The sequence below is a fragment of the Neolamprologus multifasciatus genome, chromosome 18, assembly GCF_963576455.1.
Source record: "Neolamprologus multifasciatus chromosome 18, fNeoMul1.2, whole genome shotgun sequence".
In the NCBI taxonomy this organism is placed as follows: Eukaryota; Metazoa; Chordata; class Actinopteri; order Cichliformes; family Cichlidae; genus Neolamprologus; species Neolamprologus multifasciatus.
The window spans coordinates 18,035,085-18,056,219 of NC_140456.1; the positions used below are offsets into that span (position 1 = coordinate 18,035,085).

The window sequence follows — 21,135 nt, forward strand, 5'->3', positions numbered from 1 at the left end:
AAAGTTATTTATTCAACATGTCTGTGATGTTGAATTTGTATATTTGGGAGGGGGGGGGGGACTAAGTGACCAAGTAAATGTAGTCTTTAATGATTAGAATGATCATAGTGAGTTATAAACATGTCTTCAAGGTTAAAAAAAGAGATTTACTCAAAATGTCACTGAGTAAAATGGTTGCTATTTAATGTGGTGATGCTTACTAGTGATTACTGCAAAAACGTTTCTAAGCTGTACTCCATGTTTTGAATAAACGTTTTAAAAGCAAAGTAATCATCCATCTGGGGTTCTGGGGTGATGTTAGGTTGATATAAGGCGCTAAAAAAATCTGGAACACAATCCTGAGCTGCTGGAGGTGGCCAAATCATTTATACAATTTAATAACCTCAAATCTGGTGGTGAAAAAAAAATCTATGACTATTTTCACTACTTTAAGTAGAAACAAAATAAAAATCTTTTATCAGTACCATATGAGCATTTGTTTAAGTACACTTGAACACACTAATTTATATCTTAGTTATAAACATACCACACGGGAATCAGGGGCTGCCAGTGTTTAGAAGAAAACCTATGTGAGTTTTTAATTACAGTAAGACAGCAGTTTGTGGTCATCGTCCCAAGCTTCTAAATAAACTTTATTATGTGCTACAGTTCAGTCTTAGACAAGGTAAATTATTGATTTCCCCGTCTCTCTTGGAGGCTACAGTTAACTAGGAGAAAACGAACTCCGTTTACTTTCAGTTTGAAAGCAAATTAAAACCTGCTCCCACTCACTTAATTGCCCCGAGTCATCAGTTAAAAATCAGCCCACTGATTGGTCATTTTTGTGTAGACCTGAAGCACTACGACTTCTTATTGCGCGTAATACTGTTTGCTCAAATTGCTGGCACGCACAGTTGTTTTGTTTGCTGGAAATATAGGCGGGGACAACACTACAGTCCCTCCCCCTTCCCATTACAGAACATAATATTACCTGTTGTTGATGTTTTAAATCTGAGAATATGTGGTTTTTATCTATGGTTTACGCTTAGACTACTTTAATATACCCAATCCTTAAATTATAGAAATATATAAATAGGCTACAAAGAACACCGAGACAGCAATGTGACCATTTATCAAAAATATATAGCATCACTCAGACAAACTTTGTACTAATTCCTTTTTTTTCTTTATGCAGGGCCTATTTTAACCTATGTGATTACATTACTGTTCATTGTCTGACTGCAAGACAAAGTGGTAGTTACCACTGGTCACAAGTGGCCACGTTAGGTTAAAGTGATTAGCCACATCCTCCATGGGCAGGTGCGTTACCTGTGGCTTCCCCAGGAAGCAATTCTTTCGCTCTGGTGCTACAGCTCACCTACACAAACAGAATCAGCCGACAGAAAAAAGTGTGGGATAGTATATGTCGTCGTTTCCCAATTCATCGCAATCCGCCTTTTGTTTCAGGACGCGTGTCTGCAGTCACTCCCGCACGGGTTTTGGTGTCAGACGGAGGGAAGTGCTTCCTGATAATAAGGAGGTGCGTCTTATTTCCATTCCAGTGATTGACTGCGTACGGCTTTCACCGCCGGAACTGGAGGTATTGACGCATTGTGGAGTCGACAGGGGGTAGCACTGCAACCCCGGCTTCGCTACACAACGGAGGCATCTGTAGGGGAAACCGCGATGGCCGTGGTGCAGCTCGAAACGGGGGACCATCAACCTGAGAACGGCTTCGTGTCACCCGAAACCACGTCGCCGGATCTGCTGACACGCATCGACAGCTCTGTTCTGCCATTTCTAGGTGGATTTGGGAAGTACCAGAAACAGCTGATTGTGCTGACATGGATTCCGGCGTTATTTATTGGATTCAGTCAGTTCTCTGATAATTTCCTCCTCGCCCAGCCAAACAGCACTTGTATCCAGCCTTTGGCAAATCTGACTAACCATAGTAGAGCTCATTCCTCGCATTTAGGTAGGCCAAAAAACATTAGTGAGCGACCGGATCCAATTTATGTCAATGGAAGTTCCACAAACAAAATCACGACCAGCATGCCTTGTAACAACAATGAGTGGACATTCGAGCTGCACACAGGACTTAAGGAAAATGTGGTTACTAAGGTAAGCTATCCATCTTGAGGATAGGGTGGGGGGTCCTTTGTATAATTTGTTATGCATCCTAATAATAGGGTCGATATTACATTAGTAAGATGCGCTTATTAACGCTGCAGTTACAGTGAAAAAACAAAACAGTTAGCCTTAAACGGCCACGTTAAAATTCTGTCTGATTGTGTTGTGAAAGCACCTCGGTAGTGGTTGTGGTTATGCCTCCATTGTTGCAGTCTTCTCTCCACTTTGGGGCGTCTAGCACCGTCATCTCCAGTGCGGATTTACACAGCCACGAATTGGCTCACCTAAAAGTAGTAGGATTCAGGTGAGGGCATGCATGGTGCTGACAGTGAGTCATCGCACCATCTGACACAATGGGTGACCTGTCACAGAAACAAGCCACCATTGGCACATGGGGCAAACTGCCAGGGCTAGTGGAATTTGCCGGTCGGTTGTCGTAATGGATATAATAGACAGGGAGCATTTGATTTGGAGCAAAGGTCATTACTGTACTCTCTAGAATAATGCAACCCCATCCCTGATCAAACATCACCCGGCCCATTGCTGTCCTAACCAAACAGCAGTAAGATAATCTTATGGCTCTCATATTGGACACTTTCAGGTTGTTTGTGACTCAGGATTGAGGCCTTTGCATTCCAATATCTGTGCCTGCAGTCTTTGTAGTTGGACTGCGAGCTGCAGGAGGAACACTTTTATATCTCCTTTTGCCAGTCTGCTTGTCTCCAGCTGCAGATGCTGCATGTGCATATGAGGATACAAACATTATTGTTTTTGTACAAGAAAAAAGAAGAGCAGATCTTCTTCATTATTGGAAATATGCAAAAAACAATACTTATTAATTCTTAGAACAAGGTGCAATTAAATCTTAGAAATAATCTAAATGTTGTATAATCAGTTTGTTTAAAACCTTTAATGTCCACTCTTGCTGTCACACACACACTCAGTTGAAGAGCAACAGCAAGTCACATTCTAGCTGGCAGCAGCTGTACCTTTTCAAGGGTTTTTAAAAAAGGATGAGCTTGGAAGCTTCACTGTATTGCACACTGCTCGCCTCCATTGTGGTGTCTGCTTATCATTGATAATGTCCCTTATTACAATAAAGGAAATAAAATGCAGCTGTGGCATTTTAATTTAGCTGTGGGAGCTGGGGCAGTTGAAATCTTGATTTCATTTGCTGTCCACAGGGTAATTTGAGGGCCGGGGCTGCATAAAAGGCCAACGTAATAAACTGTTCTCACGCACTAGGGGATTCTCACAAGTGCAGCTGAATATAAAGTCATACGTGAAAGAATTTGACTGGGTGGATGCAAATTACTAATAATCAGAACATTTAAGTTTCCCTGTGGCTAAAGCTGAAAACAGGTTTCCCATATGAAGGCTGATGATTTGAAAACAGTCATTGCTCTCTGCTCACGCTGCCGTTGTAACTTTGTACATGCTAAGATTTGTGTTGCCTTTGAACACATACTGAGAATGTCATGTTGACACTACCACCTCTGCAGATCAGTAACGGGCCTGGACAGTTGCTAAAAGTGTCTGGCAATGCTCGTCTTCTCTAACTCCTGGCTGTCCACATTCAGACAAGGTCACGGTGAGGAGAAGCTGAATCGAATGGCACGCTGTCAAAATCCGAAATTGAAGCAAAAATATCTCTTGTGCTTGTACTTGTCATTTTCTTTTTCTATTTTGACACTGGCCCTCAGTCTTCCAGGCCTTTTTGCTCCCCCACCATAGAACACAAACTATAGAATGTGGCACTCGAATAGGAAGTGATGACTTGGCTTTTATCCCTGTGTTTGGATTGCCACAGAAAAACTGCACACGCCTGGGTCTCAGCTATCCATGACACACTATCCCTAAAAAGCAGAACAGAGTGCCGATTCTGACGAAACGCCTTAGTGTCTCTTACACACTGTCTGAAGACAATCTAACCCCACACTGCTCTGCACGAGGTCGGCACTTAAATACTTGTAGATATTCAAACTCTGTGCCATTTTTCCGAACTTGACACGTGATGAGGTGCCACTGCTCACACAGTGCTTTCTCAGGGTGACACAGAAAGAAGGCAGCGTTGAAAGATCCAAAGTGGTTAATGTGGAGACCCATCCTAATTGAGTCAAAGCTCTCCTCAGGGTCCTTCTTAATTGAACCGAGCCTTTGAAATCAGAATATACCATTACTCAGACACAGTCTCTGTGCAACCTACCCTACTCATCTTGCTTTGGGATGGGCAGCAGCTGCACATACTGCCTGAAATAGTGGCCTGAGAACCTCTTCAAATGACAGATTAACCTCTCTAACTCATGCTTTATCAATTTGGTTGTTGTATGATAATCGGATGCACCGGGCAGTAAAGGACTGATGATGATGTAATATTTACATGATGGATTCTCCTCTTGGAAATTGGATTATCATGACCCTTTAAAAAAGAATTACCTTTTCGTTGTCGAAAAAATAAAACAAAACAAAAAAAGATGAAGTATCTCCTGATGTGTCTCTAATTCTGCTCTGCATTGCATTGTAAACCAGTTGTGTATTCCTCGCACTGAAATCAACAAGAAATGGCATCTTTAAATAATAAATGACCTAAATGATTAAATAAAGAACTGCTAATTGCTGAGCTGAAATGGTTAGCCAGTTAATCAGTTAGTTAATTGGAGCCCCGCGCTTTATTTAATAATTGAGAAATATAATTGAGAACATTAGAATAACTGTTAGGAGCAGACGGATTGATTAACAACTGTTTAGCTGTGCCCGTACTGCACTCATACAACTGTGCCATCTTCATGTTGTTCTCCTCGTAGTGTAGGTTAGGTTCTTATGAATGTGATAAGGACGATATGTTTTAAAAGCCTTGGTGGGTACACCCAGACACGGTATCTCTAACTCGAGGCTGCACACCCATAGATCTGAAAGATGATACTGTAGCTGAACACCCATGCAGGCCCCTCTGCTCTGTGTCCCTTCATGCTGTTTACCCAGCTGGTTGGCTCCTTCCACAGACTCTGGATCAGTGCGGGACACTTTGAAATAGCCTCAGCTGTCGAAAGGCGACGACCCCACTGCAGATACCCAGTCAGCACACAATGACAGCCTCTCACAGTGTCAGCTGGGAGGAAAGATGCTTGTGTGACCAGATGATAAAACTCTGCTGAGGCGCTGTGTGTGTGACAAGAATGTGTGCTGTGCTGCTCTTTTCTGATAAGTGCTGTTTTGGAACAGGGAGGGGTGAAAGCTGTGACCCTTTGCTATGGTTTAAGTTTGTGTTTTCTATGGATGGTGTGATGGAATTTGGGTAATAGGAGTAATGGCTTTTCAATACATATGAAGCCTGACTGTTGACAGATATATGTAGTTGTGCTAACTATCAACAACAGGAGGGCATGAATAATACATGGACAGGCAAAGGTTTGTTGTTTCACAAGCTGTCACTGTTGATCACAGTAAAATAACACTGCCATCAGCCAACTTGTCAAACATGGTATGGTATCTTATGTAATGTTTAGCATAGCCTGCATCTGAAACATGGTCACACTGATAATGTGACATCAGGTTCAGTCCCTAAGGCTGCAGGTCCAGCATCACATGTGTAATGTTCCCTTTTTTGACTTCTTTTACTCCATATTTTCAGTGTGTTATGGGACGCATGCTATAGGTCTATGTTTTTCCAAGAACTCACCCTCCTTATACAATAGTTTGTTATATCCTCACCCAGCTACCACCACAATATAGGGTTTCACCCTTCCAGCGGTGGTAAAACTTGCACTTGGAAGCAGACAGAGTCAGATAACCTCAGTGATGGTCTGTTGCTAGGCAGTAACTATGCAGCAGTCTCTCCCTGTGTTTTCTGCTGGCTCCTCACAACTGCTTTTGAGCATTTCTTTCCCTCTCTCTCTCTCTCTCGCTCTCTTTCTATCCAGTTATCTTTTGCATAAATGTGTTTCCTGCTTTATTTTTTTGCTTCTCCCTCCATATCTTTGTATGTTCTGTGGTTACATTGTACAATTATGCCTCCTTCCCCCTGTGCTTGCCTTCATCTCTCTCCCCCCCTCCCTCCCCTGTGGCCTGTTCCCTCTCCTTTGAAACCCCCACCCACCACTGTGTAGTTCAGTGAGTGCAAAAATGTGCAGCTGTGGTTGAGCATCTTCATCTCAGTGGACTCGATGGTCTAGACTGATCACTGGTGGCCGTTCTTTTGAAAGAGATCAACAGATTTCCTTGAGATTTTGACTGATTTGATCTTAGCCCTTTCATGGTTTGCATCTTATCTCAGCTAAGTGATTCATGTGTACAGAAGCAGTTTCTGTCACTGACTTCCATTCATTACTCACAAAATGAGCAAGACAATAGCAAGGAAACAAGTGACAAATCAAACCTGACAAAAAGCATAGATCTGACTCAAGGTGATGATGAATCTAAATTTTAAAGATGCTATTTTTATGTTATGGCTTAAATATTTGTCATCCCATGTCTCCCTGGCTTTTCCAAAAACCGTATGCCCAGTAATGGCTGTTGCACAGATAAAGGACCAGGTTTTAGTCAAAGTTTGAAACAGAGTTAAATGATCTAGAAGTAACCTTAATAACAGCTGGTCAAGCCTTCTACTGTAGAAAGGTCCTTTATGAACACAGGATACAGTGACACATACTTTATGAAAGGAAGGCCGATAATACGGTCCAACAATTCAAAGAGACGTGTTAGCTGACTCTCCCCGGGAACAAGCATGTAATACAACTGATAAGTGACAGAAGCTATCATGCAAATTACACCCGTGTTTTCCTGCTTCTGTTAAAGTGTGTTAAAATGCAGATATTTTTGACATTCAGCAGTTTTTTTTTAAAATCATGTGCAAAATAAATGGGCAAAATAGGAACTCCACAGTGTGTGAGCTGTTGAAATTTTTTTCTTTACATTAAATCTACAGATACATTATGAATGTTTTTATATGCTCCTATAAATGCGTTGCCTTGTGTGAAGTACTTGCACTGAGTCTTTAGAAAAATGCTCTATAAATAAAGATAATTTGTTATATTGAAATGATCCAAGTGGTTGTTGTGTAACTCTGTCTGCAGTGGTTACTTCCTCATGTTGAGTGCTTCTCTATTACCAGCCTTTAAAATGACCCCTGATTCATTTTTAGGCTGACTTTGTCCAAATAAAGGCAATGGTTAAAGTAAAAATATGAGCAGACAGCAGGGTGAGCTTATTTATTAGTCAGTCCATTTCCTGACTAGAAAGTTATATTCTTTTTGTAAATTCCATTTTTTATTTTTATTTTTTTATTTTTTAACTAACATTCATATTCTAGACAGGTTGCATAAAACAGCCTGGTATATTAAAAGCATTGAGCAAAGTATGTAACCCCGCTTTTTGTAGTTTGTAGGATTCTCTTTTCCAAAACTTTTAATTACCGTTAAAGTTAATGAAGGCTTTGAAATATAGCACATTAATGATGCCAAGCAATCTAAATGAAGCCACAGACAGTTTAACTGCCTTTAACACTCGTAAGACATTGGTGCTTTGTCTGTAACGTGTTACATGGGGAATGCTGATGTTCGTGTTTTATAACACTGGTCATCTGTCTGTGGTCGCCTACATATCTCAGTTCTGCTCAGTCACCAGTCTTCCAGCTCTGCTGATACATGTCGTCATAGTGTGTTTTACTGTAGATTGAAATGCGAGTTTTATTTTGGTAGTCTCTCCAGCTTCCAGTTTCTGTTCTTTATAGTCTTTGCTGTCTTGTGGTTGCGCAAAAGAAACTTGTTTTCTCCTCTGCGTTTTTCTGTGTCTGACATCGATACTGAAACCATGCACGAGTGTCATGTGTGAGTCATGTGACTGCTTGGTGGCTCTGTGTAATTCCTGGGGCATTCCATTTTGAGCACGTCACTATGGTAGAGTTTACGATAGGTTATGACCCTTCAGAAACAACTCAAATACAAAAGTAAAAGAAACAAAAAGCCTTTTGCTAATTTCACTTTGTACTTGAGCGTACCGTAGACTTACTACATACATAGACTTGCTTGAGCCAACCTTTATGTAAATTTGAAAAAAGCCCCTCTCCCCCATCCAAACTACTACTGCTACAGCAGATGATCTGAAAGTAATGTCCTTCAGAGATCTAAAAAATAAAAAAACTGCTAAGACCTGAGTCAGGACCTGGGAGATGGATCTAATCCTTCAACTGGGCCATATACTCTTCACTAATGCTTTATTATAAATGGTCTCAGTGGCTATCAAGAAGCCATTCTTAAAGAAGCGAAACTGGGGAAAAAGGCTGTGATATGCCAAATTACACAAGAAGTGGGGCTGTATTTCAGCCAGTGGTGTTGGGGATCTTGTCAAAACTTGTACAGAAAAACATACAATGTAACACTTCCACTCATGGATTTGACCTCCCCAGAACCTCAACATTATTGAAGCGGTTGCAAATTATCATCACAGAAAAGGAAACAAAAGGCAGCCCACGTCCATTTGAATGTACTTCAAGCAGCCTGGGGAATCCTGAAGACTGCTTAAAAGAATTTACAAGAAAGCATGCCTAAGACATGATTTAGACTTCAGTGGGAAAGCTACATCATAACTTATAAGGTAACTGGAAACTCCTTTTAACCCTACAACCTAACCTTCCATGTGACCTGACATGCAGCTCCTGAAAAGTATAACTACACGTCGGGATGACACAGCCCACAATGACTGTATGGCTCGGAAGGTTAAGGTGAAGGGTTAAAAGGGGTTTCTGGTTACAACACAAGTTACAATGTAGATTTTTTTTGTGTGTGTGTGTGTATCTCTAAATCACACTTAAGAGAGTTCAGGCTTTTGAAGGCTGTTAAAGAATAAAGATGGGCAGACTAAATAATAACTTTTCATAGATTATACAAATTCAGTTTTTGCCTTTATATACTGCATTTCCACATATGTTTACACACACATTAGTACATTTTTTGTAAAAGTGCCAACTTTTACCCCTTCCTCAGATGCATAATCATTACAATGCCTGTGGTAGTCAAAGCTGTAAGTTCAAATCTAAGACGCGCATGTTGAGTCTGCTTGTCACAACCTAGCACTCTTGCTGGAGAGAAAAAAACAGGGTGTACCTACATGCAGAGACAAGTCTACACCACATCGTTGTCGTATTCTAGGAGTCACTTTTTTTTCTTTTTTTTTTTTAGCAGGGATTCAGTCACAAAGTAAAAGTAGAGTTACTGTATTATAGGTCACCCTCTTGACAGCCTACATAGAAACAAAAATAAATGATGTAATAAGAAAGTGTTTGCTTATGTGGAGTTAACCTTGATTATCGACTTAAGTAAAGTTCTCCAAATAATGAAGGAAAACGCCTAATGTGTAATTCATCATATATATATTGCACTGCTTTTGAACCAGGCAGAATGTAATTGAAGAATTTGTGCTTAAATAAGTAATCATAAGTGAACTATAGCGAAATATCACGTTTGGCAAGATGCTCTGTTTTGGAGCATTGGTGTCTTGTCGGGATTAAATAACAGAAAAAAGATATTGATGTTGTGTCAGTGTTGCTATAGACTAAATACCAAGAAGCTCTTCTGTTGCAGGGTATATCCTTCTTACATATCAAAGCGTTATGAGTGATGATATTTGTCAATGAATTAGACAAACTTAGAGGTGAATGTTAATCAAGAGATAAAAATGCAGCATACTCAAAAGATAATATTGATCTTTGTCCTCCACATTATCTACACAGCATCATTTTCTTGAAACTAATACCTGTTTATTTTTCTCTACAGTGGAGTCTGATGGGTGAGTCAGCATGGAAAGTCCATATTGCAAAGTTTTCTCTGTTGGTTGGATCCATCTTTGGATATCTGGTGTTTGGAATATTAGCTGACTGGTAAGACTTTCGCACCATCCTTAATTGAAAGATCATGCAAAGCTTAAAGGTGTTTTATGCTTATTACAAGTGTCATTTTTGCTCTTACCTTATTCTGTAGGTTTGGCCGCCACCCAGTGCTGATCATATCAGTACTGTTCATGTTGGTGTTTGGTTTTACTGTGGCCTTTTCTAGGAACGTCCCCATGTTCAGCACATTGCGTTTCTTTGAGGGCTTCTGCCTGGCAGGAATCACCCTTTCTCTCTACGTCCTTAGTAAGTAATTCAGTTACTCCCTACTAAAAGTCCCAAGGGCTCCTTTGTCAAACACCTTATATCCTCAGGTAGTTGCTAAGGTTGTTTGTTCATTACATGAAAGAAAACAATGGAAGGTTTCCTAGAAAAACACAATAACAGTTTTGTTACATGAAACGGCAGCTTTTCAATTCAATTCGGTTTTATTTATATAGCACAAAATCACCACAAAAGTCACCCCAAGCTTTACAGTGTCAAGTAAAGACCCTACAATGATACAGAGAGAGCAGAGAAACCCCAACAATCAGATGACCCCCTATCAGCAAGCGCTTTGGCGACAGTGGGAAGGAGAAACTCTTTTAGTGGAAAGAAATCTTAGGAGAGAAATCTCTCCCTGCAGAAACGGGGTTAGGGAGATGCACTCAGCTGCCTGCCAGTTGGAGTTGAAGGAACAAAGACAGGACAAAAGGCACGCTGTGAAAGAGAGCCAGACATTAATAATAATCTATGATTAAATGTAGACTGATATATAAACACATTGTTAGAAAATCTTACCTGTAGGTAGCTTGTTAGTTGGCTAACTTACACTCTGTTGTGTTATTTGAAGATTTCAACCTCCAAGTTGCTCTTTTTCACAAGTTCAACTTCATACAGCTGTTTAAATATTCATATGATGGTTATACACAGTCATAAAGAACTAAGTACACGTCATGAATCAGTATCTTGTACGGCCACCTTTAGGAGCAATAACTTGAAGTAATGGATTTCTGCATGACTTAATCAGTCTCTCACTTGCTTGTGGAGGAATTTTGGCTCACTGTATTGCTTCATTTCTTTGAGGTTTGTAGGTATTCAATTATGCACAGCTCTCCTGATGTTCTGCCACAACATTTCTTGCAGGATGAGGCCTGGACTTGAGTGGGCCATTGATTGCAACACCTTAATTCTTTTTTTTTTTTTTTTTTTTTTGTAGAAAATCTGCAGATTTTAGGCCGTGCTTGGGACCTTAGGCCCTCATTTACTAAAAGTACTTACACAAAAATCTGTGCATAATTTGAACGTACAAAAGTGTCACACAAAAATCTGTGATTTACCAAAATGTTCTTACCCGAGTTTATTTGTTAGTACTAGTAGTAGGTAAATTAGAATAAATTCAGGTTGCATACTATTACTACTACTGCTGCTATTGTTACCTATATTAATGCTACTAATAATAATATGATTGCTACCTTTTGGTCATTATTTATAATTTTCACAAACACCATAAGCCACAAAATACTTGGAATCCACCATTTAGAAAAACAGGCTTTAACCCTTTGATTTAAATATATTACATTATTCTCCCATATCATCTTATCAACAGTGACTTCTACCATTGTTGGATGTCATCAGTTAGTCTAATTTTTTGACTAAGTGACTGCTGATTTATTTGTTTTCTTATTTGATGCCCGCACTTAGGCTACATTGAATGTCTTAGGCTAAAAGTCATTTCAAAGACCGTTATTTAAGCCTGAGGCTCACTTTGTTTTCCATGGGAGTGATGACTCTCTGGAACGCTGTGCCTTTTCTGCCTTCCTAAACACCTTCCTTATAGAGAAATTTGAGTGTGGCAGTTGGTATGCAGATTGCACCAGGCTGTTGGTCTGGAATGATTCTGATTTACTAACATACACATAAGAAAGAAAATAGGTTGGTGCGCATGCTTCATAAATCTGACAGTAATTTATTTTGTACGCACGTATTTTTGGCTAAGGGTAAGAATGTTGCCACACACATATTAGTAAATGAGGAGCGTTGTCCTGTTGCGTTACTCACTTTTGGTCAAGGTTTAGATGTTGGGCATTTGACTCTAGATTACTTTGGTAAACAGAAGAGTTCATGGTAAGCCTAATGACTGCAGGGTGCACAGGTCCTGTGGCTGCAAAAAAAATGCCAATTCATCACCCCTCCACCTCCGTGCTTGACAGTCAGTATGAGGTCTTGAGGTCTGATATCTTTTGTTTGCTTTTCACCAAACATGGCGCTGTGCGTCATGGCCAAACACTGGCGTCTTTAGTCTATCTGTCCAAAGGACATTATTCCAGACATTTTATGGTTTGTTCAGATGCAACTTTAAAAACTAGGCTGAGCCTAACCTATACTGATTCACTCTTTTTCTCAATGTTCTACAGATTCTAAGTCTGTATAATCTGGTATATAGCTCAGGTTCCACAGACCTTTTGCAGGTTTCTGAGCAGTGCACAGTCTTCGGGTACTTTTCCAGGGAAGACTGTGGCATTGTGTTAACACTTATCTGAATACCCGATACCAGCAAACTGCCCAAACCTCTGCTTTCATTGAAGTGGTCACACTTATTAATGATGAGTTAATCAAGTGGGCTTGATTAGCAGCATCTGGCTGCTTGCTGCATACCCTCTTAATTCCTATGGAAGCAGAAAAGGTGTACTTGATTTTTCACATGACTGTATAGTCCTTTCTGGAGTACTTTCTTTTTCATGTGACTGTAGCTAAGTAATGTTAATGGAAATAGGTTTAAGCTAACAGCTTTCTGAAAGAGCTCATAATTTTATAAGAATGTTGCCTTGAAAAGAGTCTGCTGATTAAAAGCGCTTTTTGGCTGGACTGGAATTAAACTTACTGCATATGAAAACCAGTGTATTCATAGTACTTGTTTTTGTTTTTGTCTTTTAATAATGATAAACTAAAAACATTCATGTAAAAAAGCAGTAGACCACTCAACAGTCCAATGCAAAAACTGCTCGTTAACAAATCAAAATCTTCCCTTTCGTTCCTCTGTTCATTCCTAAATAACATATTTTTACTTGTTGGTCTTGGTGGTTTAGTTAAACTGGTTTGTTTTCGGTTTGGCTGCGTGCAGAGGAAGTAAGAGCCAGTTTGTTTACACATCACGATCAGAGTTCCTTGTTGATACTGTGCGAATCAGGTGTATCAGGAGCATATTTCTCCTGTATTGGCTTCCCTTCATTGGCTTCCTGTTAAATCCAGAATTGAATTCAAAATCCTGCTCCTCACATACAAGGTCTTAAATAATCAGGCCCCATCTTATCTTAATGACCTTATAGTACCATACCACCCTATTAGAGCACTTCGCTCTCGCACTGCAGGCTTACTTGTTGTTCCTAGAGTATTTAAAAGTAGAATGGGAGGCAGAGCCTTCAGTTTTCAGGCCCCTCTTCTGTGGAACCAGCTTCCAGTTTGGATTCAGGAGACAAACACTATCTCTAGTTTTAAGATTAGGCTTCAAACTTTCCTTTTTGCTAAAGCACATAGTTAGGGCTGGACCAGGTGACCCTGAATCTCCCTTAGTTATGCTGCAATAGATGTAGGCTGCCGGGGGATTCCCATGATGCATTGAGTTTTTCCTTTCTAGTCACCTTTCTCACTCACTATATGTTAATAAACCTCTCTGCATTGAATCATATCTGTTATAAATCTCTTTCTCTCTTCCACATTATGTCTTTCTCCTGTTTTCCTTCTCTCATCCCAGCCAGTCGCAGCAGATTTGCCGGTGGTTTCTTCCTGTTAAAAGGAAGTTTTTCCTTCCCACTGTCGCCAAGGTGCTTGCCCATAGGGGGTCATATGATTGTTGGGTTTTTCTCTGTATCTATTATTGTACGATCTACTGTACAATATAAAGTGCCTTGAGGCAACTGTTGTTGTGATTTGGCGCTATATAAATAAAATTGAATTGAATTAAAGGTATTCCACTTTAATACTCGCCTGTAGCCGAGGATAGTGATCAGCTGAAAGAAGAGTAATTATGTTGCACTAACCTATTAACATTTATTAAACTGAATGCCTATACGGGCGTAAATTCTCATTACTTACAAACTACCAACCTGCTTAGCTCTAAATTGAACTCTTTCATTTTCATTTACGTGAACCACAATTTTTTTCCTCCTTTAATCTTTGTTACTTCTAATCAATAATCTAATAAGGACAAAAGTGGTTGTCTTCACTACACTTTCCCATCACTGCAGGAAGAGTCTGTAGACACTGTAATATTTCTTGAGCTGAATCATCTCTCTTAATGTGACCTTCTATCTGAACGGTAAAGTAATAGTTTGTGAATATTTTGTGCTGTGCTGCATCCTAGTAATTGGCGATGCAGTTGATGAACGTTCTCGGCTCAGCGATGGATCCTTAAGAGCCTCTTTGGCTGCAGTAATTGACCAGTGCAGAGGCAAGGGAAAAAGGACAAATGAGAGAGAGGGAGCAAGGACGAGATGATGAAGGACGGGGCCCTCAGCATCCTTGTCATTCTAATTTAATCCACGCTGCATACCTTGAAAAGCTTTACAGCACACCCAGAATGGTGTTACTGTTTTTTGTCTGCTCCCAGTACAAGGGGGTGAGATGGAAAGAGGCAAAGGGGTAGACTTGAACCCATCAAATTTAAATTAACCTGACATTTAGTCATCGTTTTCAACAAGTTTGTGGTTTAATCATCCTCAGCAGAGTGGTTGGAGCCCGGTAAGAGGGAGAGAGTTTTGGAGTCATCATATTTATTTATTTTTTATATTTTTTTCCCCTCTCTCTCTCTTTTCTTTTTTACATTTTTTTTTGTTATATTTGTCATCATTAAACAGACTGCAAAACGGAGAGTCAAACAAAACAAGAAGAGTAATTATTGAATAGTTGAGCTAGTCAATTGTAAATAAAAATGGGATCATCTCAAAAGCTTCATTGCAACATTCCAGAACCATTTTAATGAATCATCTCTAGTCAGAGACCAAGATAACATTTGTTCCCCCGGTTCCAGTGAACACACAAGTGCATAAAAATTAGTTATACACTTCCTCGTTGAAGTAGCTATTCTGATCGAGAGAGGAAATTTTAGTTTTTTGCAGAGGCGCTATAAGACGTAGCGCACATTCTAAATAACCTACAGCATAAAATATGCACACAGATTACTGTTAGATGTTTTCCACTTTATTCGCATTCAATATTTTTTCGTATTTGATCTAATATAACTTAACTTTGGCTTAACTTTATTGCAATCTAAATGGTAGTAAAGTGAATAAAGTTGTCATAAACATGCTGTAATTTGATGTGTTCCTTCTCCTTTCTGGGAGGTCTAGTGTTTGCCAATAATATATCAAACATTATATTTAGAGTCTTTATAGCTTTATAGAAAACTAACCCTAGAGGTAGTTGGGTTCATCATAAATCCCCAGGGCCAGGACTGGAGGTGGATAACCCAATCGTTGATGTTGATCCATTTGCATTAACTGTAAACAGAGAATCTTCTCAGTTAACTTGCTTCAGGCTGTCATTAGAATAAAGATTACTAGTTCCTCATTTACATATAAAAATAAGGCAGTTAAACCCAAACAGCAGTCTTACAGTATTATATAATAATCCTTCCATGATGGTGCAGGGTTTCCCATTTCATTCCATACTTATTAAAAAAACATTCCTTAGCAAAAAAAAACAACAAATCAGTTTCAGTAGGATTTGTATCTTTCTAACATCGTTATCATTATCCTTTTATACTACAGATCTTTGTAGTCCTGCTGCACTGTAAGATGTAATACACTCAGGTTGAGCAGGGATTAGCTGGACAGCTGTATGTTTGATCTTTGTGCAGGTTTTGTGTTGCCATACTGCCGCCCTTATTTCTAATAATGTTCGGCCCCTGTCACGTGATATTTTCCCTGCAGCCACTCTGTATTGACAAAACTGCTCTACAGCTGCTCGAAGAGTAGGAACACGGTCATGCAGCAACATGTTGTTAGAGAGAATGGATCATTTTATTTTGTGGAAAACATGCATTGCCTTCGCAAGAAAGTGTGTCACATATTTAAAAGTTTAGGAAACATTGTAGTCTTGACACTCAGTCATATCACATGCAGCATTGTAAACCACATGACCTTCGTTTGTGGCTTGCTTTGTTTTATCCTGCTTTCAACAGGAAGCCAGAGTCAAATCCCAAGTTCAGCTGTGTTTGCACTGGAGACATTACACTAATCCCCCATTTCTCATCCATCCATGTGCTAGTTTCATTATATGCACCATGGAGAGTGGGAAACATCATGTGCAATAATTTTGATCTAGAAAATCTTATGATGATTGCAATCTTCCTGTTTAATTTGACTGAAAGTTTTAATCGTCTTTATTTAGCTAGTATATGCTAATGGAGTTAATAGAATACAGCTCCTTCCCACCCACCCGTGTATATTATTTACTTGTGCCTTTGAGGCATCATTCAGGAAATCCATTAGTCTTTGCCTTTTATAAGACTGTGGAGCGACTGATACATATCTTATCTGTTGTGCTAGGGTTCCCAGTCAAACTCCGTTCCACTGCATGGTCCGACATAGCAGATGCAGAGTGACAGCTATATGACTCTTACAAAAGAGACACAATAAATTTAAAAGGAGGATTTTCTGGTTGTGTGGAATAAGACAGGTTGTGGGAAAGGTTGATTAGGCTAAAATAAAATAAACCGATCAAGAAGATTGAGAGATTTGTGGAAGTTGCACAGCTGCTAGAGTAGCATTTTTCACATCTGAAGAGTGCTTGACTAATGTGATGCAATTACAGCAACACCACAAGTGAAGTGTTTTGTATATTAACATTAGCCTCTTTCATATATCAACCAAGTTGATGCATCTCTCTACTTCACTGATTCGAAGTATAACGAGCACAAAAGAAAGGCCAATGGCTATAGAAAGTCATCTGATGCAGCGCTGCTATTTATACCCCACTGCTCCATCAGTGTAAGCTAGTCTTTTTAGCATCACGCCACAGGCCTCATTGTGCTTATAGCTTTGTGGAGCTGCGCACTAATGCATTTTTACAGTAAACATCAAACCCCTCCCTTACCCCTGCCACGCAGTTTCCAACCCCCCACTTACAAACAGGCTTCAGCTAGCTGAGTCATGGTAGCAGACTGCACAGGCTGCTGAGGAATTTTGTGATCAGGTTGAGAGCACAGTGATTCTGATCTAGGGCAGTAGTCCACAGCCCTTATGACTGTGTGAAACATTTATGAGTTAAAGTAGTTTCTCTCTGTTACAAAACACTGTCAGATTAAATGTTTTTGTATGTATAACTGTGCACACTAGCTCAATGTTTTTCATCTTACTGTTATGAAGGAAGGACTAGTTTGCATTAAGCTTACCTTAAGAAGAAGAATGCTTGCTCACCTTCTGAATTATTTGCATGCCTAATCATGTCATGGGTGTGTGTATAAGAGCCTAGATGCCTTAATAGAGAGAGAAATGAGAAGCGATGGAGAAAAAAAATGAGACGTTTATCTGTTTTCCACGTAGAGCCCATCTGAATGTTATAGTATTCATGACTCGTGTGGTTTGGGGGATAATGGAGAACTCACAGTTGTTAGCTAGTGCAGCTAACTAGTTTTTAGCGCATTGTTTGTTAGCTTAATTTGCTAGTCCACCTTTTTGTATATTTACAGATTTGCAAACTAAAAACCAGCACAAAGTGTATGTAAGGGTTTGAGCCATATGCTGCCAGAATAAATCTACAAATGCATTACAGCATTGAGTCTCTATCAGAAGAGTGGAAAACCATTGCTCCAGAAAAAGATATCCCCTCATTTTGATGGCGAGTACTGTCAAACACATCAATCCTGAAATCATTGTTCACTCATGTTCACTTCAGCTGGGATCTGGCACCTCCAAAGTCTAGTGTATGAAAATGGTTGCTACCATTTAAAAAAATAAATTACTGGTTACAACCTCACCAGATTATGTCAAAAAAAGAAAAAAAACAATACACACACTTTGCTTGGTTACGTAGTATATCTTATGTTAAAGTGGGACTTTGACAGAAAAAAATATTATTAAGTCCTGCACTGAAAGGGTATTTTTGTTTTCCATATTTGCTCTTAGATAAAATGCACACTGCACACATTGTGTTGTCCCAAAAAGACTTGGCTTTTGTTTAGCTATAAATTTCAGCAGCAGTGGTTACTTTGGGGATAAGGGGCATTGTTTTTATTTGCATCAGTGTGGAAATATTGCTGCTAACATGCCGAGAGACTCGCTGTGTGGATATTGTTTTTACTGTCACACCTTTGGTATATGCACTGAGCTTGTATGTGTAGCTGGTAAATACACAGGTGCAACTGGAAATTATCTAGATGGACAGAAAGGGGAAGTAAAAGTCATACGGTGTGGAAAAATTTCAGAAATAGGGTGTCAGAGGATTTTTTTTTTTTTAAATGCCCAGAGCAAAAAAAAAAAAGGTTGATATTTTTACAACATGCCATTGTGAGATTTGATGTTGCACAGTGTCCCTTTAGTTCTCTGCCGGGATTTTTTTCCTTCTTTCTACAGAGTGGCAATGCTCTTCTGGTCAGGCTGGATGATCGGTCTTTTACGCTTCCTGCTGCAGTGCTCTGCTGCCTTTTGTCAGTTTAGCCAGGCCAGGCTAACCTTTTTCTCATCTCTCTCCTCTGTTAGCTGCAATAAGGTGGTTCCTGTCAGTGGCACCCTCCACTTACAGCAAACATTTATCTCTCTTTCACTCATAAAGATACTCAAGGCACAAAAAAAACAAAACAGATCTCTGCAAATTCATTTATCCTCAGTGATTTCCTTTGTGTCTGGGGCGAATTCCTGCTTTGACAGACGGTGTTCTTTGTTGGTCTGCTTGTTCTTCTTACTGCTCGTGTAATTATTGCTCAGTGTGGGCAAGATCTGGACTATTAAAAACAGAATTTTTTCATTAAGCACCAAGTAGCTATGTCTCCCTAAAATCACAGCTAGGTCTGCCTCACACCACTGCTAATGTAGTTTACCAACATTCGGCAGACCATGCTAATTCAACTGTCTTTTCATTCTGTATGCTTAGAATGAATTAAACGGTGAAATACCCTAAAGAGGCAGTCCTGGTATTGAGTGGAAATTCTTTCACTCAAAAAACAAACAAAAAACAATTGTTGCTTGATGAAACACTGACCACAGTCTTCCTCATGATCCACTTTAGCTGTCTCCTGATAAATGAGTGGAGGGTTAAACTCTGAGCAGGGTTAAAGTTCCCTTTTGTGCTAAGATTACATTTTTGGTGGCTCAGCAAATGCACTTTGCTAAAACGTTAGGCTGCATTTATTTTAAATTTTTAAAGCAGTAGTACTGACCTAAGGGTCATGTTCTAATTGGCCCGGAGTGGAAATAATTTTAAACCTTTGTTGCATGACCTAACCTCAAACTATCTCAAACCACAAATTCCTGAGTGAAGTCCAGTAACTGGTAAAATCTTTACTGGCAACCTTTGCACTTTCTTTTGATGAGTGGAAGAAAAAAAAAAATCAATGCAGTTTCAGTTCTTCTTTGGTTAGGCTGAATTTGTGTTTAGTTAAGCAAATCTAGGACTGTGACAAATGTAAGCTCAGTCACTCAGTTCACAAACAGTGTCTTCTGAACAGCCAGTAGGTTATTTTGTGTTGATCTTTCTTTAATGGAGTGGTTTTGGAATATGCTGTGTGCCAACACAGCACACTAACACACTAATATACTCTCCAGGTGGGGATTTACTGTCCTGATTACTGAGAATTTAAGCACATAAATCAAAGCAAAGGGCATGTGGATAGCTGGAATTGTTTGACATTCTGCTCGGCTCCTGAGACTAATCAATAAGTATGACCTTATTCTTAGTCAATAGCCCCTATTTGGAGCTTGAAAAAAAGGGAGAGAGGAGACATCAACATTTTTGTGTGTATAAAAATACACAGCGGGCAGAAAAAATAAAGTATCAAGGTTATTTACCAGAATGACTTATCAGTTTGCTCTTGTTCATTTATACCCCGAATTACGGTAGTACAATTAGTACAATTGTCTAACTGCACTAATTCTAAAGAAAGGCCACAGAAGAGAGAGAGAGAGAAGATAGTTTTACTTTGCCCTTTAATTGACCTGAGGCCTTTAACCTTGTCAGGATAAATGTTTTCATGCTCTGTTAGAGAACTGGCTTTCTGCCATGTCTTCTTAGGTGATTATGTTGTACTAAAATATGAAGGATATCTTAAGAGCGACGTTCCTTTTTTCTCACAGACTTTCATGGCTAACTGCACGGCAAACAGCTTGTACATCTATGCCAGTAATATTTTATTTCTTCTAGATGTCCTCCACAAAGGATAGAGTTTACCCCTATTGGGGGAAAAACACCTTATTTGATCTATAGTAATGCCAGCCAAGGACCAAAGTTCACCCTAATCAGGGAAATGCTGTTTGCTGACAATGCTTCACTGGTCTGCCACTCAGAAGAAATGCTTCAGACGTTCATCAGAAACTTTAAACATGCCTGATTTGAGTTTAGCCTCACTAGGCATTTCCATCTGTGACCGTCCATCCTTTGAACATTAATGGTGTATTGATCATGCAGTGAATGGCAAAGCTGCCCAGTAAGGTTTGGGCAAAGCTGCCCAGTAAGGCTGATATATATATCAGCCCCAGGTGGGGCTGACTTGATACATCTGAATTTCTTAAAAATGTAAAATAATGTGAATCACATGCTTGCGTGGAATGTTGTAGCCAGGGAATCTGGCCACCCCGACCTTTTGATAGGTCGACAATCCAGTCGGCCGCCTGAGCCACAGTCGGCCCTAAATACAGCACCTGGTATCTCCAGTTGTTCTCACATCTGAGTGCATACCAGGCCTAACCATGCTGTGCTTTTTAATTTTTTTTTTTTTTAAACTTTGGCAGCACCATAAATGCTGTCAAAGGCAAAGTATCAAATGTTTATTGTAGGCTTCTTACCTTACTTTTTAATGTGGTCACTCAGACTATCTGTAACCTTTTTTTGCCTTACAATGTAATCGGACAATGCACTCTGTAAACCACTTTAAGCATACCACAATCTCCAGAGAGTGTGCTCCAACCATTATCACAACACACACTGAAGGAATTCCATTTGGAAATACTGTT

General features: G+C 39.6%; 1 protein-coding gene across 1 annotated transcript in view; it reads left to right on the forward strand.

Moving 5' to 3' along the window:
• Nucleotides 1-934: 934 nt before the first annotated feature.
• The window catches only part of LOC146497713 (solute carrier family 22 member 23-like), a 35,519-nt gene continuing 15,318 nt past the window's right edge, over nt 935-21,135 (forward strand). Inside the window, exons 1-3 of the mRNA XM_085141840.1 lie at nt 935-2,100; nt 9,879-9,982; nt 10,083-10,237. Of these exons, the coding sequence (XP_084997966.1) occupies nt 1,666-2,100; nt 9,879-9,982; nt 10,083-10,237 (694 nt within the window). The 5' untranslated portion in view covers nt 935-1,665. The remainder of the gene's footprint in view (nt 2,101-9,878; nt 9,983-10,082; nt 10,238-21,135) is intronic.